General features: G+C 51.4%; 9 protein-coding genes across 9 annotated transcripts; 6 read left to right on the plus strand and 3 right to left on the minus strand.

Annotated features, from left to right (window-relative positions):
• The first annotated feature begins 206 nt into the window (after window positions 1–206).
• BJX68DRAFT_225006 (TBP family protein) lies at window positions 207–2,611 on the plus strand. The gene is made up of 5 exons (XM_071038329.1): window positions 207–808; window positions 889–1,217; window positions 1,282–1,369; window positions 1,442–1,856; window positions 1,914–2,611. The coding sequence occupies exons 2-5, from the start codon at window positions 949–951 to the stop codon at window positions 1,928–1,930; spliced, it is 789 nt and encodes a 262-aa protein (XP_070905056.1). The 5' UTR covers window positions 207–808; window positions 889–948; the 3' UTR covers window positions 1,931–2,611.
• Window positions 2,560–4,463, minus strand: BJX68DRAFT_83642 (NAD(P)/FAD-dependent oxidoreductase). The gene is made up of 3 exons (XM_071049851.1): window positions 4,133–4,463; window positions 3,065–4,040; window positions 2,560–2,994 (listed from the first exon to the last, which is right to left on the minus strand). The coding sequence occupies exons 1-3, from the start codon at window positions 4,182–4,184 to the stop codon at window positions 2,703–2,705; spliced, it is 1,320 nt and encodes a 439-aa protein (XP_070905057.1). The 5' UTR covers window positions 4,185–4,463; the 3' UTR covers window positions 2,560–2,702.
• Window positions 4,275–5,656, plus strand: BJX68DRAFT_83541 (class I SAM-dependent methyltransferase). The gene is made up of 2 exons (XM_071049850.1): window positions 4,275–4,610; window positions 4,677–5,656. The coding sequence occupies exons 1-2, from the start codon at window positions 4,498–4,500 to the stop codon at window positions 5,524–5,526; spliced, it is 963 nt and encodes a 320-aa protein (XP_070905058.1). The 5' UTR covers window positions 4,275–4,497; the 3' UTR covers window positions 5,527–5,656.
• A 1,915-nt stretch (window positions 5,657–7,571) lies between these two features.
• On the plus strand, window positions 7,572–9,907 carry BJX68DRAFT_83684 (uncharacterized protein). Its single transcript, XM_071049852.1, has 2 exons — window positions 7,572–8,188; window positions 8,252–9,907. The coding sequence occupies exons 1-2, from the start codon at window positions 7,767–7,769 to the stop codon at window positions 9,354–9,356; spliced, it is 1,527 nt and encodes a 508-aa protein (XP_070905059.1). The 5' UTR covers window positions 7,572–7,766; the 3' UTR covers window positions 9,357–9,907.
• A 1-nt stretch (window position 9,908) lies between these two features.
• On the plus strand, window positions 9,909–13,440 carry BJX68DRAFT_83685 (transcription factor domain-containing protein). Its single transcript, XM_071049853.1, has 4 exons — window positions 9,909–10,627; window positions 10,689–10,800; window positions 10,859–11,586; window positions 11,638–13,440. Exons 1-4 carry the CDS (start codon window positions 10,230–10,232, stop codon window positions 13,127–13,129), a joined length of 2,730 nt encoding a protein of 909 aa, XP_070905060.1. The 5' UTR covers window positions 9,909–10,229; the 3' UTR covers window positions 13,130–13,440.
• Window positions 13,441–13,495: 55 nt separating this feature from the next.
• Window positions 13,496–17,378, minus strand: BJX68DRAFT_225019 (uncharacterized protein). Its single transcript, XM_071038330.1, has one exon. It carries the CDS (start codon window positions 17,176–17,178, stop codon window positions 13,921–13,923), a length of 3,258 nt encoding a protein of 1,085 aa, XP_070905061.1. The 5' UTR covers window positions 17,179–17,378; the 3' UTR covers window positions 13,496–13,920.
• Window positions 17,379–17,510: 132 nt separating this feature from the next.
• On the minus strand, window positions 17,511–17,931 carry BJX68DRAFT_225020 (uncharacterized protein). Its single transcript, XM_071038331.1, has one exon. The coding sequence runs from the start codon at window positions 17,899–17,901 to the stop codon at window positions 17,671–17,673; it is 231 nt and encodes a 76-aa protein (XP_070905062.1). The 5' UTR covers window positions 17,902–17,931; the 3' UTR covers window positions 17,511–17,670.
• Window positions 17,932–21,449: 3,518 nt separating this feature from the next.
• On the plus strand, window positions 21,450–23,077 carry pex14 (putative peroxisomal membrane anchor protein (Pex14)). The gene is made up of 4 exons (XM_071038332.1): window positions 21,450–21,632; window positions 21,778–22,025; window positions 22,096–22,180; window positions 22,229–23,077. The coding sequence occupies exons 1-4, from the start codon at window positions 21,603–21,605 to the stop codon at window positions 22,940–22,942; spliced, it is 1,077 nt and encodes a 358-aa protein (XP_070905063.1). The 5' UTR covers window positions 21,450–21,602; the 3' UTR covers window positions 22,943–23,077.
• A 111-nt stretch (window positions 23,078–23,188) lies between these two features.
• BJX68DRAFT_225026 (uncharacterized protein) lies at window positions 23,189–24,617 on the plus strand. The gene is made up of 3 exons (XM_071038333.1): window positions 23,189–23,671; window positions 23,749–24,032; window positions 24,091–24,617. Exons 1-3 carry the CDS (start codon window positions 23,289–23,291, stop codon window positions 24,528–24,530), a joined length of 1,107 nt encoding a protein of 368 aa, XP_070905064.1. The 5' UTR covers window positions 23,189–23,288; the 3' UTR covers window positions 24,531–24,617.

Raw genomic sequence — 24,617 nt, forward strand, 5'->3', positions numbered from 1 at the left:
TGGATGGCGCTTGCTGGATTTTGGTCATCCAAGAGCGCTAGTGGAGCACTAGCGTAGACACCAAAGCAGCGCGATCCATGGGCGAGAGCCTGCTTTTGCCGCCGTGTCTGGGCCGCCCCCCTAGCCTTTGCAGGCGCTCTAATGTCAGCCTATATAAAGGGCCAACCTCCCACTTTTCGACTCTCTTGGAATTTTTTATTCTGGTCTTGGCATCGCCCGGAACGCCATACAGTCTTCACTTCGCTCACCACCTCCCTCCCCTCTCTCTCTCCTCCACACCAAACCTATTTCAGGTTTTCGGATTCTCGCTCTGCGTGTAAAATATTCGGGAAAGACGTTTGTCGGGCGCCAACACTAGGAAAAACGTTTGTTTTTCCTCCTTTCCCTGACGGTTTCAGCCTAGGTCACTGAAACAGGAAGTTTGCAGCCTCAGGCACCGCATCTTCGCCGCTCTCTTCAAGAACACAAGATAGAACCTCCCCATTCCAGAACAGGAAACTGAAAAGCAAGAAAAAAAAAATCGATCTCTTGTTACATCCCAAAAAGTGCACTCCTTCCACTTGTCCACTCTCTTCATCTACATCGCCCACCTGCTTGCCTCGTCAGGTTGCGATCATCTGTCCTTTCAGTCGAATAGAAAACACTTCACTGTGGTCTTTCTGCCTCATCACCATCACGACCTTCTGCTCGGACCCTTTTATCCGTGTCGTCGTTGACGTTTGCTTGTTTTTGCGCTCCGCGAAACAGCATCCACTTGAAGGCATCTCACTGTAGGGGATACATTCAGTTGTCCATCTCCCACACCAAGGTTTGTTGATACCCTTGTCTCCCCACACATGCTTGCTGTCAACAAAGCCCACCATCGTGCCTCGTACTAACTAATGACAGTCTGCCAGATACAACTTTTCAGTTTCGGCTGGTCTACAGTTTGAGTGACCTCACGTCGCAATGGACTCTCTCACGACCCACCCTGCGAATGCGCAGCAGGCTCGTGCCTTCACTTCTCCCTCGTCGCTATCATTTCCCGGCGGCGCCGCTGACCTGACACCGCCGTCTGATAAAGATGCTATGGCTATGGGCGCTCAGGGCCCGAATGGGAATATGAATGGCCAACAGCAAGGAGGAAATGCCACGAATGGCAACGGGGTGACACCCGCTACTCCGGCTGCGACCCCTGGTGCGAATGCTCCAGGGAGCGGTATCGTGCCTACTTTGCAGTGAGTATACTCTACTGTCATTCTTCTGGTCCACCAGAGTACTGAACAATGATTACTTTCAAAGAAACATTGTCGCCACGGTCAACCTTGATTGTCGTCTGGATCTCAAGACCATCGCACTCCACGCCAGAAACGCGGAGTACAACCCCAAGGTATTACTTCCACACCTCCCTGAGTCAATCGCATCAGGGTACAGTGTGGCTGAACTGCTTCTTATTATTTAGCGTTTCGCGGCCGTTATTATGCGTATCCGGGAGCCTAAAACGACGGCCTTGATCTTTGCCTCGGGCAAGATGGTTGTTACCGGTGCCAAATCAGAAGATGATTCCAAGCTAGCCTCAAGGAAATACGCCCGTATCATCCAGAAGCTGGGCTTCAATGCGAAGTTCACGGACTTCAAGATTCAAAACATTGTGGGCTCATGCGACATCAAGTTCCCCATCCGTCTGGAGGGCCTCGCGAGTCGCCATCACAACTTCAGCTCTTATGAGCCCGAGCTGTTTCCTGGTCTCATCTATCGTATGATGAAGCCTAAGATTGTCCTTCTGATCTTCGTCAGCGGCAAGATTGTCTTGACCGGTGCCAAGGTCCGCGAAGAGATCTATCAGGCTTTCGAGCTTATCTACCCTGTGCTCTCTGGTATAGTATCCTGACATCATACATATGTCATGTGCATTTACTGATTTTGTCGCACAGATTTCCGTAAGGTCTGAGGAGTTCGCTATCCACCGGAGCCTGAGACTCATCTCAGCCGCTCATGGTTTTCTCCGTTCAAACCCCTTGTATTATCAAAAAGTTTTCTCGACTCCTGAGCGACTGGGCTTCAACCCTAATTGGCCATAGTCTCTTTCGAACTGCATCACGAGTTTTATGCAAGCATCAGTACGGCGTTTTAGCGATTCGGCTTTGTTTCTTTCGCGAACTTCAACGTGCTTTACAAATTTAGATAGTCGCACACCGCAGAGTGTTAAGGGGGCGGTACTGTGCGCTGGTCGACTGATTGCCTCCTTCTAATTATTTCGTTTATCTTTCGCGCCTATCGGCAGCGGCGGTCCTGCGCACTGCATCTTACATGCAGAGTTGTCTTTACCTGGCTTTTCAAGTTGGTATTGGTATTCGAGGGGGGCGCTGGACTTTGTTCTAGATGGTCCTTGTGTTGAATGCGCTGGTGATGGCTTTGCCTTGATCCGACAGCACATTAGCTTGTCTTATGCGGAGAATAAAATGAGTGAATGTGAAAGGCTTCTGTGTATCTCTAGCTTGTTGATTGTCTCGACCTCTTGGGGGGCTTGATCTTGTAGTGTTGCTGGTATCGATATTTTCTCCACATCGTGGATGCTGTCGATGACATTGTCGCTACGGCGTAAGGTGGTTGATCTCTATACACTTCTAATATATAAATATGGGTGATATATTTCCAATACTATCCTTCTGCAGCATACTCCTACACAACCAGCCTTCCATATAAAACCCTCACCTCCACCTCTACAGAACGCCTTTCCTTTCCGCTTTCCTCCCCTTCGCTAACTCCTCCAGGAGCAACAAGCCCTTCGCTCCCGAGCGACTCCCGTCTTCCGTGCCCTTGAATTTGTTCTCGTCCGCGGCCTCAGGCCATGCCCATAAATCACGGAGCTCGGGTGCTAAGGTGCCCTCGAGGGCATCGACAACCTTGTCGCCGATGACGGGGAAGAACTTGTATGCGTGGCCGCTGCCACCCGTTGCAAGGAAGAGGTGAGGGTACGAGGGGTGGGCGGTTACGATGAAGTCGCCTTTGGGTCTATTTTCCAGATGTCATTGGTCGAGGGCTGGGGACAAGTACTATACTGGTAGAGAGGGAAGAAACCTACGTGTCAGTGTACCAGCAGATCCTGGTATTGATGAAAGGCCGGTCGGCAAAGGTAGGAAGGAGTTGACCGAGCGCTGTGCGGAACGCGGTCTCTCCCTCGAGCGGGATGGGAACACCCTGCTCCGGAAGGCTGATGTTCATTGTCTCGCCCGTGGCCGAACCCGGCACGGGTACAACCTTGGGATTATGGTAGCCGTATGCGTGGCGAGCGATCTTGAGGACATTGTTCCGCGGCGGGATGATGAATATCCCCGTCGCGAAGTTGAGAATTGTCGGCATACTCTCTAGCTGGCGCTGCTCCTCGTCTGAAATGCGCATGTAGGCGATTGCTTGCCCCGTTGAGACTGCGCGGCCCCGGAGATCGACCAGTGCGCCTGTCCAGGCACCTGTGGCTAGGATCACCAGGTCGGCGTTGACTGTGGTGTTGTTTGCTAGAGCGACGCCGGTGACAGTTTGGTTGTCCTTCTCGGAGAAAAGAAGACGGGTAACTTGGCCGGTAAGGAACCACACTTTGCCTTGCTCGTCGAGCCTTTGTTTTGCAAAGCGCACACCCGCTTCTGCGTCTGCCCAGCCAGAGCTCCAGTTGACGTAACCCCCTGCTACATTGAGAGTCTCGCCGTATGCTGGCGCTGCCCGGAGAACATCCGCTTTTGTGGGGAGGAATTGGGCATCCTCGCCGAGCTCCTTGACGTTGTGGTAGCTTTTTGTAGTGTAGTCCTTGGCAGTCGAATCTCCATCGGGGTAGACGAGTAGAAGGCCGTTCTGAGTGTACCGGCCATCACTGCCCCATTCGGTGCGGCGCCAGAGATCCGTTGCTTCTGTTGCTAGCTTCGCGTATGTAGAATGAGAGTAGTCTGCTCGGATAATGCGCGAGCTGTCGACGGACGAGCCGTGCGGGTTGGGGATTGTGGGTGATGCTTCGAGGAGTGTGACTTGGCTGTTGGGATGGCGTCTGGATAGGGATAGGGCCGTAGATACTAGTAGACATTGTCAGCTAGGCTCACTCATTCACGAAGAGTCAAGCTCAGGGTAATGAAATTGTAGTCCCTCGCTGGGATCTACAACTCACATCCGAACACCCCTCCTCCGACAATCAAGATGTGGGCTGGAAGAGGTGCCATGAGTAGATTGCGACCGGTGTCTTCAGGCGAAAAGTGACCTGATCCTCTCAAAAGGCGGCCCTGCGCCCTTCTTAATCGTAAGGGTGCGGAGAAGGCCTATCTGTGCGAAAATGGTTCTCTTAAAGATTGGTTGATTTCCCCGATACCCCAAAACTTGGGTGACAGTTGACCGGCGATAAGCCGATCTTGTCTACTATTCCGATACCGGGCCGGAGCCTCAAACTTTCCCTTCAAAGCTTCTTCACATTTTGCCCGGGGTTACACCTAGACACGGCCACGTCTAGATTTGACTTTCGAAGAGAACACTTTGGCGATGAGCGCACCTAGAATAGGGCGCTCTGCCCTAAAGGCAGCCAAAGGGCCTGCGCCTGGAGTCCCAAGGATACCGAACAAAACGCAACCCAGTCCTGCACCGCACCGCGCAGGGTAAGCTTTTAAGCCTGACCAGCTACCCTAGGAGCCTTGGAAGAGATAGAAGTTAATAGACACCAGCAGTGTACCGCTCCCAAAACGAGCCAATCCGCATCTTCTGAATCTCAGCTCAGAGTCTCAAACCCGCATGTCTCCCCGAATAATGACAATCTTGGGCGTCAGTGTCCTCACGATGAGTACCTACTGTGGCTACTTGTACACCTCTTACCGCCGTGAAGTAGCCCAGGCACAGTTGATGAACGTCCCAGAGGATGTATCAGATCGGTACAACCACACAGCGCGAACTTTTGACGCAGACGTTGAGCTCTCGGAAAAGCTAATGCGAATGGGTAAGAAGCGTCGCGACCTCGTCCAACAGGCGCGAGGCCACGTACTGGAGGTTAGCTGCGGGACCGGCCGCAACCTCGAGTACTACAGCCTGGGAGCGCGTGGTTGTCGCAGTGTCACATTTGTTGATCTCAGCCCAGAGATGGTGGAGATTGCACAGGAGAAGTTTGGAAAGCTCCATCCTGGGTTCAAATGGGTAGAGTTTCGGGCGCAGGATGCGAGGGAGGTCCCATCTCCATCGCACAACAGGGGGCAGGAGAAAGTGGCATACTATTACGACACCATTGTGCAAACGATGGGACTGTGCTCGATGCCAGACCCTGCGGGGACACTCCGGCACTTGGGGGCGCTCACGGAACCACAGCAGGGTCGCATATTGCTGCTAGAGCACGGAAGGTCACATTACGACTGGCTAAATCGAGTCCTGGATAACCTGGCTCCTGCGCATGCCGACCGGCATGGATGTTGGTGGAACCGGGACATCGGGCAGATTGTTCGAGATAGCGGGTTGGAGATTGTCGAGGAGCAACGATGGCATTTTGGAACGACGTGGAGGTATGTACTTAGGCCAAGGCGCTCCTAGAAGGGGAAAGCCGAGTATTCTGTTGTCTTTGCTGTACTATACCCGGGTGATATCATCCAGCTTGGGATTGGCGTTCGAAGGAATTTCTCTGCTAGAATTTAAGAGGTGAAGACAAATGCATATCGCAATCTTCCTTTGCCCGTATTCGAGGACATGAAGTCAGGGTGCGGGGTATGGAGAACCCCCTCAGTCATGATGAAGTAATGGTGCCTATCATCGACTGTTTCTTGAGAGTCATGAATGTTGCATGATATTATTGCATGAACCAAGCAGCAAGCGACAGAGTATTGCTTCTGTGCATGATTTGTAGGGTCAAACCAAACATGCTATCACTGGGCAACGAGACAGGGGTAGTGTCCTTGGAATGTTTGATGACCGCAAAGTATGTCTTTAGGGGGAGATCTTATCATGCTGATCGATCCCTTGCTGCTGCTGGAAGCAGGGCGACACGTCTCACGCAGGTCGCACGGCCACATCGTACCATGACTGGAGGACGGGCCATGTTCTTTGTCACCTCGAGATATATCTACAACTCCAGCAGTGCAGCTGAGCCTTGAACCTCGCGAAAAGCAAAGACTGGATCGCTTGAGCCATCCGATTGGATACCGTCACATTCCAGTCGCTGAGGTTGCGAAGATGAAGATCCAAGAGTGGCTGTCGCACAACAAACGGTGACGCTAGCAGTGTGCCCCACCTGGGCTGGGTTTTAGCCTGGCTTAGCCTCGTTTTTGATCCCATTCTCTCCTCCTGAGGTCGCCTTCTCGTTTTTATTTGCAATAATAATGAGCGGTGGACAGCGGATTCCAGAGTCAAAACGACCTCGATCTCTCAGTGCTCAGGATCATAATACATACAGGTCGCGGACTAGATGTACTCCGGTGTCCGTAAGTCTGTGAGCGTCGCTGTCCAGGGTTTACTCGTCGCCTCCAATGCGAGTACTATGTAGTATGACCATCTCGATGGGTGCTTTTCTCGTCAGGAGCTCAAGGTAGCAATGTACTTTAGTGACCAAGAAAGCCGTTGCTCCTCCATCACGAAGGTGTTCAAGGCCACGGGCTATCCAGGTGTCGGTGAGAGCTGCCTCAAGGGGAGGTATCCTTTGAACCATGCCGAGGCCTACTCTCGACACCCTTCGAAAGGTCGCGTTGTTTGTTTCTCTATCAGAAAATTTCTGCGCAGCAACCAAGCGTAGCGGCAGCAGTAGCTTCCCGATTCGCTTCTTTGTTTCTCCATCATCGAAGCCATGCAGAACCTCAGTTGATCATGGATCGGTCTGGCCAATTATAGCCTTGCCTTGCTGGGCCGGTCGTCATAGTAGACACATGGCTGGCTCCACCGTACTTTTTGCCTTTCGGTCGGAATAGGAATGACCAGTTTGTTCGAGGTATAGTGCCGTCATTAGGTATGATACGCACTCCTTGCTAGTGCTGAAGGTCTCAAGAACAAGTTCAACCAGCGGCGTGCTCGATAGATAGATTACAAGGACTACTAATCTGGGTGTAGACTCGAGATGGGAAAAAGCGAAGGAGGGGCAGCGCAACAGGGACTCCTTCCGAATTTCTGGGTGAATTTTTTCCTGGTCATTTTCCCGGCATTCTCGACTCGGAGCCCACTAAACCACCCCCATCGCGAGTCGGACCAATAATCGCCACTCTAAAACATCCGCCTCTTTCAGGAGACTAGAAAATGAGGGATCGAAAAAAAAGGAAAAAAAAAAAAGGTAGACAGGTAAAAGAAAGAGGAGGGTGTCGTGGGAAGATTCCGAGACGGTCAATTCAACATTTCTCTTACTTGTCTCGTTCATTATTCATGGGAGAACTCGTCCTGAATGCTTACTCTGCGCTGATTAGTTACCTCACCGTTGGCTGTCCTTCGTCACTCTCTCCATCATCTCCCTTTCCAGACTTGCCCCCTTCCCATCCCCATCCACCCATCCATCCACCTCCCATCCTCTCCCCTGTTTCTCCCTCCGTCTTCCTCTTCGTCTTTCTCCTCTCAAAACTGTGTGTTATTAGTATCAAGACCATTATCCCTTTTATTATTATTTACTATACATTATCTGTTCTTGTTTTACTTCGTCTCTACTCTCTCCTTTTAGACTATTATTGCCTGTGTTTTGTTTGGTTTGCTTGTACTTCTGCCTGTTTGATTTACTACTATATCCCTACTCCTATTATTATTTCTCCGGCCGCGCTTCTGCCATCCGCACCTCTCAACTCTCTCTGCTTCCTAACCACATCATGCCATACAACACTCGTCGCAAGTCCTTGTCTCTTCCGTTGCTAGGCATACAATTACCAAATTCGTCTCGCCGTTCGCCTTCTACCCTGAAACCGCACGCGACCGACGATAATCTACCTCCTTCCAAAAAGCTCAAGAGGTCGCATGACTCCGCGTTAACGTCGCCAGAGCCGTCGGAACATGGTATCAATGCCGTACAACAGCCAGTTACGGCGCGACTGATCAACCGACGTGGGAATTTGGACCAAACGCCACCTTTGTCGCCTACGGATGGTGGTGTCCCACCCAAGATTGACATCGAGGGCATTAACGATGATATTGTCGTCGGGGTGATCGAACAGTTGGAGAAGACCGGCAATCGGCCGCACCTCGTGAAAGAGCTTGCTGCGGTTCTTATCAATTTTAATGAGAGTGTTACAAAGTAAGTCTAGCCTCTTCATGGACCTGTACGAGCCAACGGTGCTAACTACGTTCTGCGCTACAGCTCCGCGAATCCCGCCGCGCTACTCTCCTCTCGCCTGGCCGCGTATATGAAGCGTCCGTGGACAGCTCTTGCGCCATGCCCCTTGGCGAAGGAGCTGATCCCCATACATCCTCGCAAGGTCTATTACTACCTCACCACCTATCCTCGCCAGTCTATCCCAGAGAACTCCGATGATGTGATAATCCCTGGTATCGAGGGAAAGGCCATGACGCCTAGCATCTCCAGCTTGGACGACGAGGAAGAGGCTGCTGCGCGACAACGCTCCCCTAGCCCTGAGGTTGATTTGTCGTCGCCTGACTTCGAGGAAGATGGCATCGATCTGAATGGATGTGGCGAGTCCGGCACCGCAAGGCATAGTCCAGATTTTCCCGACCATCGCCGTACGCGATTAATTCATTCTCACCGTGCCGCTTCTCCACCGCTGGAGGGTGACGAGAGGGAGTTTACGCAGACGGCTAGCGCTGTTCGCGAGCGGGCCTCCGAGCAGAAAGCCAGCCAACTCGCACAAGCCAAGGGTGGATTCTCTGCTCTCACAAAAGCTCTGCAAGGGATGGACGATATCAATATGAACAACTCAGGCACACCGGTCGATGATAGCCCCCTGTCAAGCTTCGGTGATGAGCAAATGTCCGAATCTCATGACGATTACTTCTCGCCAGAGGGCCCACACGGCCAAACCTTTCTAGACCAGCCGCAACAACGCGCGCTTGACGAGGCGACTGTTGCCGCACTCTTCGGCACTTCTCCCTCCCCATCACTTACATCTGTCGCTTCATCCGTCTCGTCTGGCACGAGTGCGGCTTCGGATGATAGCTTGGACATGGAAAACGAACCCGGTTCTCTCGGAAATGCTCCACGCATCGCCCTTCCAGAAGATCCGAGCCTCGCGCGTATATCAACGCTTAAGAGGTCAATCGACATGCTGAACGATGCTCCCGATTTGGACATGCACATGTCAGATATCGATGAAGACGACAAGGTAGCCGTGAAGACTATGATTATTCCTAACTATTCGTCTGGGATAGCTCTCGATTCGTGGCGGGAGCTGCAGAGTCCCGAGAGTGTTGATGTTGATGAACTGGATGAAATGTTCGACGCGATTTAGCCATCTGCGTTGCATCCGCCCCTTGCCGCAGGTCCCATCTCTGGCCATCTCCACTCATGACCGTTGTTTTCTGCTGCTTCTGGTCCTGTTTTTTTGCGCCCTATCAGCATCCGTTTTATTTGATTTAATGCCCTGTCGCCCTATTTGTCTAATTTCGTTTCTTTGACGCTATGCGTATCTACAATTTGGTGGTGGGAGCCCAGTTTCACATCTGTACATATATACAGTTCCCCACCCTTTCTTGTCCTCTCTCGCTTGATTCCCAATATGCTCTGTTTTGATTATGATACATCTGCTTGGTCGGTTACTCGTGGGTCTTTGCAGTTTTGGCGTGGAGAAAAGCAGTGTTGCTAGTTATTCGGGGGCAAAAGCTGGACGAAACCTCAATAAAACAACGGAAATATTGGATCATGCAATATGATCGCCCCTCTTGTATACCGACTGTACGATAGTGTACCTAGACTTCAAGAGTACTATTTACTTGTCAAATCTACAGGATGGAGGTGCATGATTGGCGCCTGAGGCAGAATGACGTGCTGACGTAATGCATACATGGAGATCGACTCGTCGCTTCTATTCGTGGCAACCTTCTTCCTCTCATGCTCTCGCAAACGTACAGAGTGCTTGCATAGCTGATTTTCTCTTCTCAAGTGGCGAGAACATTCCAGTGTGCTTTCTTTGCGCTCTTGATACCCTGGACCTCTGTTCTACCCTCAAAATCCTTGACGCGCGATTTTAAGCTCTTCCCGCTATGCATGTCTCTTAGTGATTCGGTTTGAGACTCTCACATTATACATCGATTGCAGCTGTTTCGCCTGGCTTTCCTGGCACTCGGACCTGCGAAAGCGAGCGCGCCAAAGTGGCGCGAAACCAATGGAAATGCCTTTAGGTCATCCGCAGGCCGGCGGCTCGGACGGACAAGGTAATAACAGCTTCCTACAACCACAGTCTGAGAATCAACACAATACCATTCCGGTTTCCAACCCTCCTGTCCAACATGGCTCGACACTGCAAATACCAAGGGGACCGCCTCCTTCATCGCGCAGCGCCACAATAACCGGCAGGAAGCCAATGTCAAGCAATCACAAAGTCGCGATACCCCGCCAACGGACGGGTACTGCCCCTCGCTATAGTCGCCGTGTGCCCTTGGCATGCGAAACCTGCAGACTCCGGAAAACGAAATGCAGTGGCGATACTCCAATCTGCAGGCAGTGTGCGGAACTCAGGGTTGGATGCCGCTACCCGGTCTCATGGCGCGAGCGGACGAAAGGGTCTGTCTTGACGTTAACCCCGCAGCTTACCGACTTGATCATTAACTATTGCTTTTGATAGAGAACTTGCTAAGCTATCGGCCAAGTCGGAGGACTATGAGAGCCTGCTGCGGGAATTAAGCTACCTTGTCGACGGCAGGACCTCGGAACGGATTAAGAATATCCTCGACAAGGTGCACGATGACTACTTCTTTCACCCGAAGCGGGCCCAGTTTGCTGATTGGAAACTAGTACTCGGATTCCGGAGATGGCATGTTTAGTGATCAACAGTCCGCAAACTCGGCGGCGGCTTCTGCAGCGGATGAGGAGCCAGAGAATGAGCTCGAAAGCCTCCCGTCATCCATTGGATCATTGGACGCCATCGACCGTGTGGATGAAGATCTAAATCGCAGTCCGAGCTCCCGAGCGACGGGTTATATGGGGAAGAACTCAGAAGTCACCTGGCTACAGCGACTGCGAAGGGAGGCCGAACACCGCGCACGCAAATTATCAGGGGCCTCTGAGCATAGACCGGATCATGAATTCTCGATACACTCCGTGAACTACCATTTGGATGACGTGGATATATCACCCCCTGGACCTGTGCACCTGTATTGGATGCCGCCTCGAAATGTCGCAGACAAACTTTTCGAGGATTACCTGGATACGATCCACCCTGTCTTTCCTATTCTCGGCCGGACGCTCTTTTCTGCGCAGTATAGGAATTTCTTCGATAATTCGGCGCGACCGGGAGATAAGTGGTTGGCCATCCTTAACCTAATATTTGCCATCGCCTCCTATCATGCTCACCTTATGCACGCCCCCTGGCGTGGAGATGAGCGTGATCATCTTGTGTACCTTGCTCGCGCTCGGGCTCTCAGTATGAATAGCGATACACTCTTCACTCACCCGGATCTCCAGCAGGTACAGGTTGAAGCTCTCATGGCTTTTTATTTACTGTCGACCGATCAAATCAACCGGTAAGCCATGCACGCACAATCATATGTCCTTGATGTCTAATGTTCAAATAGTTCTTGGAGAATCGCATCACTAGCCCTTCGGTCCGGTATATCCCTTGGCCTCAACCTGAGAAACACCAGCGAGCTCACTCCCGATGTGTCAAAGGAGGCTCGGTATAGGGTATGGTGGTGTCTTTATACCTTTGAACATTTGCTTGGGATCATGACCGGGCGAATGACGGGCATTTCGGATGGTATTTGCACGACACCAATGCCACTCCCCGTGGGCGAGGAACGCTTTCAAGACCCAGAGGTGGTTCAATTACTCGGCAATCTAGAACTCCGTCAAGAGCGCGTGGAATCCGCCCTGGCGAGCTCCTTTGTACGGCAGATGCCTCTGAACCCACAAGACGACGCCCCTGATCTGCACGGTTTGGCAAAGATTCCTGGATCCACCCAACTAAAGGGTCTTCCCCATAACTGTTCTCTATTCTTTCTCTATTACGTTGACCTCGCTGTTATCACACAGGAGATTGTAAACCGTGTGTATTCTCTGGATTGCATCATGACTCCTTGGGCCCAAATAGAGAATCGCATCGGAGAGCTTCGCGCGCGGGTCGAGCGTTGGCATTCGAATCTCCCCGACATATACGACTGGAGAAATAGAGATGAGCAGAGCCCAGATTTGCTCCGTGCGAGGCTTTGCCTTGCTTTCGGTTTTCATAGCGCACGCATCACATTGGGTCGGCCTTGCTTGTGTCGCCGCGACGTTCGACGCACCAGCATGCCATTCCAAAAAAAGACCTTTAGCCACGAGCTTGCGCTGACCGTCTTAGAGTCGGCACAGCAGCTGATTGGCCTTCTTCCCGATGTACCCGATGCTTCCAGAATTTATCAGCTCTGTCCCTGGTGGTGTGTATTGCACTATCTCATGCAAGCTACCACCGTCCTTCTTCTTGAACTTTCCTTCGGCAGCGTTCATATGCCCGACGGAGAGAAGACTTTCCTTGAGGCAGCCAAAAAGGCCATTCGTTGGATACACGCTATGTCGAAATATAGCCTCGCTTCCCGCCGCGCTTGGGAACTGTGTGATGGAAACCTTCGCCGGCTCGCCACTGGTCTGAACTTGGACGTGAGCGATATACCAGCGGTAGACTATCAACTAGATCTAGACGACAGCACCCGGCGTCCTCACTTTCTACAAGTCAATCCCAACTTCATCCCTCCGACCTCAGCAGCAACAAATCCCCCACCTCCATCCACTACGCCCATCTTCCACTTTTCACCTTCCGGCGGCGCAGAGAGCCAGCAAGAACAGCAACCACCTTCTCAAGATTTTACTGCCCTTCAACATCTGCAATCCCCATCCATGCACCTGCCTGTTTCAACTGGTGCTGCATCTCTGGAGCCCCCACAAACTGGAAGCCCGTTCTTCTTCCCTCTGGACACCTCCACCGGACCTTCGAGCGACATGTATTTTCCTTATGACCCAATCACTGGTGAATTCATCAGATCATTCTTCCCCGCGTCCAACGACGAGGAGCCGTGGAATGGCGAATATTAAACTGTTAACGGTCGTCTCTTCCTCCTTATTTCTCTTATCCTCTTAGTTTCTGGGCTTCATTTTCTCTTTTCCAAGGGGGCGTTTCTATGGGTTGGCAAGCGAGGTCTGTACCGTACTATACCATATCTAGATATTTGGGGGACCTGTTTGTTATTTGATGGAGTGAGTCGACCCGTATATCCCAGGCAATATTCGGACGGGCACGTCGATCTAACTAGTTGGTATCTTATTTTACGCTGTTATGATCGAGGCAGCTTTATCTGCTTGAGCAAATAATTAATGGCCACCTTGTCGACGATGATGTCTAAACCTATGGGAACTATGGCCCTTCTTCGTATGCTCATCAATATCTAATGAGTGATAGACGGACATACATATTGCATATCAAGAAAGAAGCATCTCATACCTGTACTCTTTAAACCAGCAGGGCCCTTGACCGGAACAGAATACACTACCCTGGGGAAGATGCGATGCCTGCTGCTCAGCGCTCTTGTCTTCTTTCCTGATCCTATCCTTGACTATGTTGCATCCATCGCGCCTTCCTATCTTATTCGTTCGCACCTGCCCTGTCGAGACCGCATGGGGTATTTTAGCTTCAAATATATATACAAGATTAAAATCTATGACTATAGACCAAATGTTTTACATGCCCTGTCCATAACGCCATCATCCACATGCAAAGGGTGTATAGGAAATTGCTGTATATAACAACCCAGGTTCCTCCCCGTGCCCAAGAAAATAGCGACGTAAAGAATAGTCCGAAGAAGGCCGGGGAACGAAATGCCGCAAGCTCAAGACGCTGAGCTCGGATCCTGAGTTCTACCAGAAACGGGAAGGGCGACGTGCTCAATCCTTCGCCTTATCCTCCTTTCTCTCTTCTTGACATCCGGAGTGTCCTTGTTTCGCTCGCGCTCAGCCTGTTGATATTTCCAGTACACCAGGCCGCCTACTTCACAGGTTATTTCGCGGTCGCTCATGCCCATGGACCCGAAGCGTTTTATGCAAGAGAACAATATGGCTTCTACTTGAGCTTTTCTGGCGGCGGGGCCTGTCGCTGTATCAGATCCCGGAACCGACGAGGAAAGCGGATTCGGAAGGTCGTGGTTGTCAGTTTGTGGCGCGGGAACTGTGTGATATGTCGTGGTCTCCATAGCCGTCTCCTTTTCATTCAGAAGCGCGGTACCGATGGCTTGGTTCTCGGCAGCACAGGCCTGTTCATACTCCCTGACAGCTTCCCGAGCAATAATCCTTACAGTATTAGGATTCGGAAGCACAATCTTCTTGCGAAGATGACTATGATATTGAAAATCATAGTGCGGGTCGCCCTTGTCGCGGTTTCGCTCGGGACTTTGGTATAGGTGTGATACGCCGCCTTCTCGGATACGGCGGAGAGTTGGTGGGTCAAGGTTGACACAGAAGCGTTTATAGAGATTCTGGCCGGCAGAACTACCTTGAGTCTCGACAACAGCGGACAAAAGGACATGGAAAGGCGCGGGAGGAATGTACATGTGGTTCGATTTGGGGACGAGGCGGTCATCGTAGACGTGTCCAGCGATCTCGCGAAGGGAAGGCGAGGAGATACGGGAGAATAGGAGTGTGAAGGCGAGAAGGACACGATGCTGGTAATTAGGTTTGCGTTTGGTGTGGGGATTTTCGTGGAACTCGCCAGTCAAGATGCGGAGTAGGATTTCCTTTGCTTGAGATAGATCTGTTTCGGCACCTGGATTCTTCTTCTTGGGGAGCTTCTCGAGGCGGATGATCTCCGCACCGAGAGCGGCGATGTTGCTATGAGCCCAGGACATGAGTCGGTAATCGCGCATATACCTGAGCAAGGGGATGACTAGATCCCACTGATGCATCGCGATGCGGTAATTGCAAAGCGCACGCAGGGTGTTCAGGGACAGAGGCGATTGAAGTGACGTGATGACCGATTCGCCGAGGGAGTGGTTCTTCGTAGCCGCCGCAAAACGCAAGACTGAGGGTGCTAGGGCTTGGTCTCCGTAAGCAGTAGCGGGCACTGTAGGCCCGTCAATATCGTCTGAGAATAATAACCATTCCCCAAAACTAAAAGCCCGGCAGATTGTTATGAGGTCAAGTAGCTCAGCCAGTGTCACATTTGAGATGTGCGGGATTGATGACTCGAAGAATCGTAGAGGAGGAGGTTGGTCATCTTGGAATTCGGAGAGTACATTTTCGTCGGAGGGTTCCATCGGGGCCGAGAAGAATTCATCAATGCGCCTAATTTTGCTGGCGTCGATGACCTCCTGCAGCATGGTGAACATGTTCGAGGCATCCCCAAGCAGTCGTTGAGAGCAATAATACCTCAGGTTGTATTCGATCAAACCGGTAAAGGCGGACGTGTCATCATAGAGATGTGACGGGTGAAGTTGAGCGAGCGACTCCTCATCCACCGGACACATGTCACTGCTCCAAGGCGGAACAAGACAAGGGGTTACTCTGAGAAAATCATCAAACATCTGGGGGTCCGCCTTGGGATCCAATCCTCCAGACTCCATCACACGCACGGTTAACCAGTTGATCTCTTTGGTTGTCGGTAGCAGATTTGATTCCCGCCATATTGGAGTTATGGTGGACTGTAGACGACTGACATGGCGGATGAACGAACTAGCGCGCAGACCCCTTGAGCCCAACCCCAGATAGATCACGTTGGAGATATTATCTAACAACGCCGAGACAATCTCCATGCTGATAACTCGCCTTCCGAGTCCATGGAAAACAGGAGGGGTTTCAGCGCGCTTCCGCCGCCAGGGAGCGACATGCGCTGACCCAGGATCATGGTGCCATGTAACCTCTTGATCAATCTTCATCCTGTGTAATGACTCTGGGTCCTGAAGGAGAGCTTTCCAGTCTTTGAATTTCCAAGCGATCTCACCCCTCCGCGTAGTCATCTGCTCAACAAGCCATATTCCTTCTTCAATATGCCCATCCTCCACGCAGCACCAGAGGATAAATTCTAACCAAATCTCATGCCCAAGCTCTTTGAGATTTGGCTTGAGCGAGAGAAAAGGAGAGTCCTGTCCAGCGGCAGCCGCTTTCGCCGCGATCTCAGCCTGATGCATTATCCATGCTTCATTTGAAAGGATGTCCAAGATCTGAACGGACAGCAGATGCATTCCTGGCGGCCGAGGCGTAGCTTGATGTTTATCCGGGTCGGTGTACTTGTATACCCGCTCGGAGACAGCACCGGAATGGTGAAGCCGCGCCAGGATTCGGTATACATATGACATGGCCAGCTTGGAGTCATTTGGAGAGGCATCTGCGGCGGCTAAGACGATTGATCCCAAGCTTTTCCATACCTCGGCCATCAGTCTTTTGCGGTGATACTGGGCAAAAGGTGCCCTTGTGAGTGCATCAAGACTGGTTAATCGGGCAACAGAAGCGGACTCTGTGCTTGATGCACTGGGCCGGGGAATAAACGAGACGTGCTGGCTGGTGAGCTGGTCAAGTGAAACGCCAGAATTTGAGGCCAATTCATCGACAAAACCACGCGCAGGAAGCAGGGAAATCTCCTTGAGTGCCTCCGCCGTGTCCAATAATCTGCCGAGTAAAGTGTATACCGCCGCCCAGTCGTTGGATCTGAACCCCAAGTGAGTTAGAAGGTCCAAATTCAGGTTTGCTCTGGCATGAAATAAGAAGTACGCCAGCTCCATAGCCCGCACAAATGACTTCTGGGCCGTATCCGAAGGGTGTTCCGTATGCGAATGACTCGTCGTACCCGCAACGCCATTTTGTAATGATGGCGGCAGGTATTCGTCCAGTAAAGATATCCACGCCCGAGGACTCTTCTTTTCCCAAGGAGGTATTTCGGGGCATCGCCCAGAGCCCAGCCGGAAATATTCTTCCAGAATATCAAGGTCGATATCCAGAGGCTTGGGGCGAGCGGAAAACGGATGGCTCCAACGTAGTTGCCGACATGGCTGTATCCACGAAAAGCTGAAACGCGAGGGATGGGCGGTGGCGAGCGAAGGACCTTTAAAGCAACTGCGGTGAAGATACAGCAAATGCGCTGGACTAAGAGACCCTTTCATGACACGACGGAGGTTCGGGGTTCAAGGGGACGAGGCGAGCGGAAAGTGAACCAAATCTCGAGGAGGCCGTCGGAATGAAGCTCTGTTGCGCATATCTAATGATTGACTGGGCACTGCATCCCCGAGCAGCTTGCGGAGATTCCAACTATCTAACCTCAAGGCAAAAACGAGCCACGCGTAGCTGAGACTAGAATCGAATGCGGTCAATTTTTCGTGAGGCGTTTCTGATGGACCTTCAGAAAATGTCGGATAAGATTTGATGAGTCAGCAAAGCATTGACCAATAATTCTGCCCATGTACCTAAGTAGATAAGTGCCTCAGGCGCATTGAAAGGTGTTGAATAGTATGTTGGATACTGCCTAATCTGACTAGTAGGTACTGTACCTATCTACTGCCGAATTCAAAGAACATTGTACACCAAAGGGTGTACTGTGAAAATAATCAAGGCCAGCCAAAATCCACCACATCAGAGTCTTATACAGATCGTTTTATCTATCCATCGAAGGGCATCATTTGGCGTGCATGGATACGCACAAATGCTCCCGAAACGGCTGTTGTACTGTCACCAGCCGATCCCGTAGGCGAAGTCTGGACAGGAGGGGCAGTGGAAGCACTATTAGTGAGAGTGGTTGGGATATTTGCGGTGGGCCAGCTGGGATTGGAAAGAGAAATCGGGAGCCCATTAGTGGGTAGAACAATACCAGGCCTCAGCCACGTAGACATAGATGGCAGCCCGGTAAAGATACCAGTTGGCAGCCCAGTAGGAAGGACCATAGTGGGCATGGTCTAAGCATGTTAGCAGAGGCACAGCGGGCCCTTGAAAATCTAACTACTGACAATCGTTGTTTGGGCAACAGCACTATCCAGGCATAGCGCTGCGAAAACACCGACGAGAGTAGAGGCTTTCATGGCTGAAGAAGTTGTATGGCAAAGGCTGCGTATATTTCACTCGAGTAAGTCGGCAATCCAACTGGCCGTATGAGCTACGACTGCATCCATAGCACTTCTTATACCGATGCTACTCCAGTGGACAAGGCGAAAAAGACCGATGAGAGGGGTAAGACGGAGTAAATAACTATGGACAAGTCAAAGAAGATGTTCACTGGCATCAGCGTCTTTGCTAGGTAAGCTAAGCATGTGGACAAGCCACTACTTGATAATTTGATTTAAGAAACATCAATTCATCACAAACCCAATCATAATGGTATCAAACTGTCCAAAACAACATAACAGTACTCATATGTCCATGCAAGTATTCATAAGTAGACAAGGCAAGAAAAGGCTCAGAAACACCACCAGATAAAAATGTCCGCTTTCAAAACAGTAGCATAGCGCCAAACGAGAACCAACATGCCAATACCCCGACCCGCGAAGGTCGCCAACAGCGAGAAGAACTGAGTTTTCGGTGGGTATGAGAATTATGGCACCTTTCAGTCATACCTAGTAGGACCCTGATAGGCCGCCTAATAAAGTCTGTAAAAGGGAAAACGCTCCGGGATTCGCTTGTGTTTGAGTCAAATGACTCTTCACCACTTGGTGCTACCCTAAACGGCGTTCAAAACTCCATCAATGCATAAAATCGCATGAGGGAAAGGCTGTAGTTTTCCTCTTCAGCATCAGAACTCTTCCGCGGAAAGATGCGCGTCGTCAGTCGTTTGCGTATCACCCCCTAGCTCCTGTTCCACTTCATCCACAACAAAGTTCTCGTAGTCCTCCAGGCCCTTCTGAACATGAACCTTAAATCGGATAACGTCGTTTAGCATGCTTTCCACGTTGGTGTGCAGTTCTTCTCGAAGAGCATTAGCTCGAAGTGTGAGTTGTTCATACTCGATATTTGTGTTCATTTCGCGTTGTTCCATCAGTTGGACACTTTCGCTCATTGTCGCTCGCATTTTGGCCAGTTCTTTTTCCATCTTCTCAATCTGTGCATCCGAGGCAAGTTTCTGGGTTGTAGTAACCTCTTTGAGCCGTTCAAATTCTTCCTCTGCGGTGCGTCGCTTATGTTCCAGAGCCTCGACCTCGCCTCGCTTCTCATCCATGGCCTCCTTAATATTATCTAGCAGGTTACGTCGCTCTAGGTCGTCATCGATCCCACGCTTCCTGCGTTCGTTTATATCCTTGCGAAGTGCTTGTAGATTGCTGCGAACCATACCCCGCAGGTCTAGGCTCAACAGGTGTGCTGGATGATATCCTGTGAACGGCTCGGCGAGGAGCCTATCGGCTTCCGGTGAGATCCTGCTGGGAATGCCCCCAATCTGGGACGCTGAGAAACTGCGTTCATTCACGTTAAGACTGAGCTCAAAATCTTGTCCGTTGGCATTCACAGCGGTGGGAGGGATGAGGCTGGTCTGGTATCCTAGCGTATTGTAGGCCTTGACGAGCTCCTCTAGGTCTTCGAGTTTTCTGCTCGCTTCGGCCTCCTTAGCCATCACCCGTGCATGGGTTTCTTCAAGGCGTATTACTGTGTCATCAAGACTTTTCTGAAGCCGGTCTCGCTCGGTGTTCATACGGTCAATATCTTGAATTGTGAGGCCTTGCTGATCAACACTGGCCTGAAGGCCAGCCCGTTCTTCTTCAGCAGCTTGTAGCTCCGACTCCGTCTTCTTGATCTCTTCCTCCAGGAAATTGATGCGGCTTTCGTACTTTTCGATTTTGCCTTGCACATTCTGAATATAGTCCTCAAACTTTCTCTTGTCGTCCTCCAGAATCTTGAACTGCTTATCAAGCTTGGCCATATCGGGTGCATTTTTCTCCAACTCCTCAATTTGATCGCGAAGGGCACGGTTCTCTGCTTCCAATACTTGCATCTCTTGGACGTACTTCTCGTTGCCCCTTTCAAATTCTTGAGCCATGAGTTCAATGTGCGGGACCAATCTTTGCCCGGCAGTTTCGTCGTCCTCGTCTTCGCCGCCTTGTAGCCAGTCATGGTACGCACCTGTCAGGAAGCGAAAGATGATGCGGTCGCCTGAGACGTCCACTCCCATCTCTGCGCAGGCCTCATCGTACTCTCCCAATACATATCTATCCATCATTTGCGCCAGCTCCATCAGCCAATGAAGCATCCCTAGGAACGTAGGCCAGTTCTGACCTCCGACGGCGGCTATTTGCGATTTGGTGATACCCTTTTCGTAAGGGTAGCGTAATTGCTTAAGAATCGGCGGTACCTCCGCATCCATGGCCTTTTGGAACCGATACCCAGGGTCAATCCGGTGGTATAGCCACTGAAAGATGAAGTTGAAGTCCTTCTGAGTCGGCGATCTGAGAGTGTTTTGACCAAGAGAATGCTTCATTTCTAACTCAAAATTGTTGTGCGTGAGATATTCCAGAAGCTCCTGTGCAATACGTGCCTGGAAGGACCTATCCCGGAGGGGTCGTGGGTCTCTGGGCACACCGGCGGCCGAAGGGACTTGTGTGAAGAATGATTGATGACCCATGGCACCACCGGTGGAAGGTCGCGAGAAGACACTACTCCTTCTCTGCAGGCTTTGAGACGCTGGATTGGAGGACATCGATCCTGGAGCGAAGCTTGGGCGCCCAGCGCTAGCCCCGTGAAAGACATTGCTGGAGACGGAGCGCCGGACGGATGAGAGTCCGGGATCGACCCCAAACCCTCCTGAGGATGAGCGTTGAAAATTGGGCTGCTGCGGCCGGCCAACAGAGTTTAGTAAAGACATTGAGCGGGATTGCTGAGAAGTAAACGGGGGATTTTGGAATGCGCCGATTGAACTGGTGCGTTTTAGGGCGGATGAGGGTTGGGGGAGCGAAGAGTAATTCTGCACACTGCCCAGCGTCTAAGCCGATGGAATTATTAGTATAATGACTTCAAAAAGTGGTTGGGGGACTTTGGGCTTGCCTCGCGGGGACGTTTGATACTGAACAATCCTGTGTCTTGCGACATGGTGGATAAGGAAGCTGCGACCGCAGCTGATCACAGCGAGACAGATGTCGCTAGATGAGTAGGATAAGCACCCAATAAAACAACTTCGATAACAGCGATCGTCCAAGGATAGCACGAGGCCCAAAAAATGATGAGAAGCCAAAAGGCGAAGCGCAAGCAAAGAGTGGTTGCGGTGGTAAATAATCGACCAATGCCCGATGTAAACAACAGCGCCCGCCGCAGAGCGACAACTTTTGGCAGGCGGTGAGGGCGCTGCGGAATTACCTTTCTACCGAGATACCGACAGGTGACGGATCACGAGACTCCGAGTCTGGGGAAGTCCGTAATCCGTAATAATCAGCGTAATAGTATTACTACTCCATATTTTACGGCGGACATCCCGAGGTTCGTCGCTTTCGGTGCCGATGCGTCGGCCTCTCACTGTCTTCTCCCAAATCCCTCGCCGTTACTTCTCCTTTTCCCTCATTTCTTTGCCGAATCTACATTCTGCCTGCTTGCATTGACCTCTGCCGCAGGAAACGCCATCATGGTTCGCGAGGAGTTGATCTCCTCTGCTGTAAGTCTTTCGCCCTTTACCTCGAGTTGTTGATTGCGGAGCTGACTTCATGGATGGCTTTTAGGTGACATGTGCGTCTTCCACTTGTTCTTTACTGATACGTTTCTGGCTATTAACACTCCTTCTTCTTGACACAGTCCTCCAGGACCCCTCTGTAGCTTCGGCTCCGATTGAAAAGAGGATATCGTTCTTGCAGTCCAAGAACCTGACCAAAGAGGAGATAGATGTTGCTCTCGCCCGTACAGGAGAGGATCCCTCAGCGGTGGTATCATCCACAACGTCGAGCCCGTCGACCTACCAGTCTGCACCACAACAAGCTGTCTATCGACCCCCTCCTCCACCTCCGCCGGGGTACGGCTATCCCCCATATGCCCAGTGGCAATCTCCGCCAGAGTGAGTTTGACTTGCCCTCAGAGCATGTAAAGTGCGGACGAGCCAGTGAAGCTAACCTCAAAATTATTAGGCCCCCTAAGCGGGACTGGCGTGATTGGTTTATAATGGCTACGGTCATGGGAGGTGTTAGTTATGGACTGTATTTTGTGGCTAAGGTATGTATCCTTCTGTCTTGGAGCGCACAACTCTCTAACGACGATAAGCGATATATTACACCATTAATTGCGCCCCCGACCCCGCCACAGCTGGAACAAGACAAACAAAATATCGATGAGCAGTTTTCCCGGGCTTTTACCCTGATAGAGCAGCTTTCTACAGACACTTCAGCGCTTAAAACGGCCGAGGAGACGCGCACTGAGAAGCTAGACGCTACATTGCGAGATGTAGAAACACTGATCGCTGATCTAAAAACCGCTTCGAGACGGCGAGATGATGAGACCCGTCGCATCAATGATGAGGTCAACGCATTGAAAGACGCCATCCCTAGAGCCCTTCAGGGCGCTCGGGAGGGCAACGAGAATCGCCTGCGGGAGTTGGGAACTGAATTAAAGAGCTTGAAGACTCTTTTGGGCAATAGGCTTGGTGCTGCTGCCGCCTCTAGCGCTCCAGTCACAGTAAAGGCCGCTGATACGACAACTCTGCCCAGCGCTCCGGAATCCACTCCGACCGCAGCCACCTCTACCACCAACGGAGCCACGCCCACCGCACCCCAACCCGAGACTCCAGCTACTTCGCAGACAGCCCAGGCTTCGAGCGCCAATCCTACCAACCCTCTATCGCGATTCAGCAAGTCCCCGTCTATTCCGGCCTGGCAGCTGGCCGCTGCAAACCGATCAAAGCCGGCAACCCCTTCTACTTCGGCCTCGACAGGTGACAATTCCACTTCTACCGCAGACCAGTCTGCGCCGGCCAGTTAATGCTCCCTCTTTGGCGACTTTGAATGCATTCGAGTAGAGCTATATGTCGTTGTATACTTTTTCAGTGTATATAGTATTCATTATAATTCTGGCGGAGTCAACTCAACAATGCAAGGTACCATACAGCACAGTGTATATCAATATTGCCTCTATTGTATTGCCGGATAGCGAAACATCCGGAGGCTCTCAATAAAATTCAAAGGCATGTGATTCGCAATGCGGATTCTTGGCGCCGTATCTGGCTTCCGGGCTTCTCTTCACTTTCAACCCCAATCCCGAATCCAGAAAAACTGTACCAAAAGAGTCGACGGCAAGGATATAAGAGTACGAATCTACAAGGACGACCATGCGATCACGTACTTCTCCCCATAGGACAGGAGCGACCCCAAACAGCGCCGCCCGCTCCCGCTCTCGATCACCTACCGGATCTTCGCGACAAAGCAAACACCGCCATCGCGATGACTATGATCACGATCGCCACCACAGACATCGACATTCCCATTTGCACTCCCATCGCCGTACCCATGACCGACCCTCCAAATCAGCGAGAGAATGCGAACCCTCCGCCCCGATAATCCTCCCCTTCAATGCGCGCCAGCTCGGAAAACGCGACCTGCGCGCATTTGAGCCCATGTTCGCAATGTACCTTGATATACAAAAGGGCCTTTTACTAGAGGATCTGAGCGAAGACGAGGTTAAAGGGCGGTGGAAGAGCTTTACTGGGAAATGGTAAGCTCCATATACTTTTTACGCAATTCCCTCTAAGTCTGCAAGGCATAGTTGAGGGATTGGGGCTGACATATTAGGAACCGTGGAGAATTGGCGGAGGGTTGGTATGACCCCAGTACATTGGAGAAGGCGCAAAAGAGTGCTGCGTCTGTCGGACCGAGGGATTCGCCCAACTATCAGAGGCCAGTTCATGAGGCTGGAACAGAACGATCTCAGACGCATGATGACTATAATACTGGTGTCGAGGAGGATGGTGATGACGAGTACGGCCCGATGCCTCACTATGGACCGTTGAACAATGCTGGTGGACCTGCTGCAGGCCCGACGATACCAACTATGCAAGATCTAGATTTGCGAAAAGGTACAATCTATCTTGCTCACCATTCAAATTTGTTGATGTCATACTAACCATCGTGCAGAATCCGCTATAGAAGACTCCCTCGCCGGACGCCACGACGCCCGCCAGCAGCGTCGGGCAGAAATCCGCACCCACAAGGCAGAACTCCGCCACCTGGAAGAAGAGGTCGCACCCCGTGCTGAGCCGGGAACACACGAACGAAAGATAGAAAAGCGCCGCGAAGCCGCCGCGGCTAATAAGGCTTTTGCTGAATCTCGACGCGGTGGTTCGCCGGAGGCTGCTCCTGACGATGAACTTATGGGTTCTGGGGAGAATGACCTTGAGGCTATCAAGTCTGCCCGGGAGAGGGAGCAGCGGAAGAAGAATGAAAGGGAGATTCGAAGGGAAGAAATATTAAGAGCGCGAACGGCGGAGCGGGAAGAGAGAGTAAAACGATACAAAGAAAAGGAAGAGGAGACTATCGGGTGGTTGAAGACCTTGGCAAAGCAAAGGTTTGGTTGATTTTTACGAGGAGATCGGAAAAACAAGACGCAAGATGAACATCAAAGCCATTGATCTATAGAGTTAACTTTTAGCCTAACAATCCAG

Source organism: Aspergillus pseudodeflectus (genome assembly GCF_044049435.1).
Source record: "Aspergillus pseudodeflectus strain CBS 756.74 chromosome Unknown BJX68scaffold_2, whole genome shotgun sequence".
Taxonomy (NCBI): Eukaryota; Fungi; Ascomycota; class Eurotiomycetes; order Eurotiales; family Aspergillaceae; genus Aspergillus; species Aspergillus pseudodeflectus.

Bases quoted from the DNA above. Each gene is read 5' to 3' on its own strand.
- BJX68DRAFT_225006 (XM_071038329.1), top strand. From the start codon at position 949: ATGGACTCTCTCACGACCCACCCTGCGAATGCGCAGCAGGCTCGTGCC. The intron at 1,218-1,281 runs GTGAGTATACTC...TTACTTTCAAAG, and splicing joins GGTATCGTGCCTACTTTGCA to AAACATTGTCGCCACGGTCA. The intron at 1,370-1,441 runs GTATTACTTCCA...CTTATTATTTAG, and splicing joins ACGCGGAGTACAACCCCAAG to CGTTTCGCGGCCGTTATTAT.
- BJX68DRAFT_83642 (XM_071049851.1), bottom strand. From the start codon at position 4,184: ATGGCACCTCTTCCAGCCCACATCTTGATTGTCGGAGGAGGGGTGTTC. The intron at 4,041-4,132 runs GTGAGTTGTAGA...AATGTCTACTAG, and splicing joins CGGAGGAGGGGTGTTCGGAT to TATCTACGGCCCTATCCCTA. The intron at 2,995-3,064 runs GTAGGTTTCTTC...TCTGGAAAATAG, and splicing joins ATCTGCTGGTACACTGACAC to ACCCAAAGGCGACTTCATCG.
- BJX68DRAFT_83541 (XM_071049850.1), top strand. From the start codon at position 4,498: ATGAGCGCACCTAGAATAGGGCGCTCTGCCCTAAAGGCAGCCAAAGGG. The intron at 4,611-4,676 runs GTAAGCTTTTAA...AATAGACACCAG, and splicing joins CCTGCACCGCACCGCGCAGG to CAGTGTACCGCTCCCAAAAC.
- BJX68DRAFT_83684 (XM_071049852.1), top strand. From the start codon at position 7,767: ATGCCATACAACACTCGTCGCAAGTCCTTGTCTCTTCCGTTGCTAGGC. The intron at 8,189-8,251 runs GTAAGTCTAGCC...TCTGCGCTACAG, and splicing joins TTTAATGAGAGTGTTACAAA to CTCCGCGAATCCCGCCGCGC.
- BJX68DRAFT_83685 (XM_071049853.1), top strand. From the start codon at position 10,230: ATGGAAATGCCTTTAGGTCATCCGCAGGCCGGCGGCTCGGACGGACAA. The intron at 10,801-10,858 runs GTGCACGATGAC...ATTGGAAACTAG, and splicing joins TTAAGAATATCCTCGACAAG to TACTCGGATTCCGGAGATGG. The intron at 11,587-11,637 runs GTAAGCCATGCA...ATGTTCAAATAG, and splicing joins TCGACCGATCAAATCAACCG to TTCTTGGAGAATCGCATCAC.
- BJX68DRAFT_225019 (XM_071038330.1), bottom strand. From the start codon at position 17,178: ATGAAAGGGTCTCTTAGTCCAGCGCATTTGCTGTATCTTCACCGCAGT.
- BJX68DRAFT_225020 (XM_071038331.1), bottom strand. From the start codon at position 17,901: ATGTCTACGTGGCTGAGGCCTGGTATTGTTCTACCCACTAATGGGCTC.
- pex14 (XM_071038332.1), top strand. From the start codon at position 21,603: ATGGTTCGCGAGGAGTTGATCTCCTCTGCT. The intron at 21,633-21,777 runs GTAAGTCTTTCG...ACAGTCCTCCAG, and splicing joins AGGAGTTGATCTCCTCTGCT to GACCCCTCTGTAGCTTCGGC. The intron at 22,026-22,095 runs GTGAGTTTGACT...CAAAATTATTAG, and splicing joins CAGTGGCAATCTCCGCCAGA to GCCCCCTAAGCGGGACTGGC.
- BJX68DRAFT_225026 (XM_071038333.1), top strand. From the start codon at position 23,289: ATGCGATCACGTACTTCTCCCCATAGGACAGGAGCGACCCCAAACAGC. The intron at 23,672-23,748 runs GTAAGCTCCATA...CTGACATATTAG, and splicing joins AAGAGCTTTACTGGGAAATG to GAACCGTGGAGAATTGGCGG. The intron at 24,033-24,090 runs GTACAATCTATC...ACCATCGTGCAG, and splicing joins AGATCTAGATTTGCGAAAAG to AATCCGCTATAGAAGACTCC.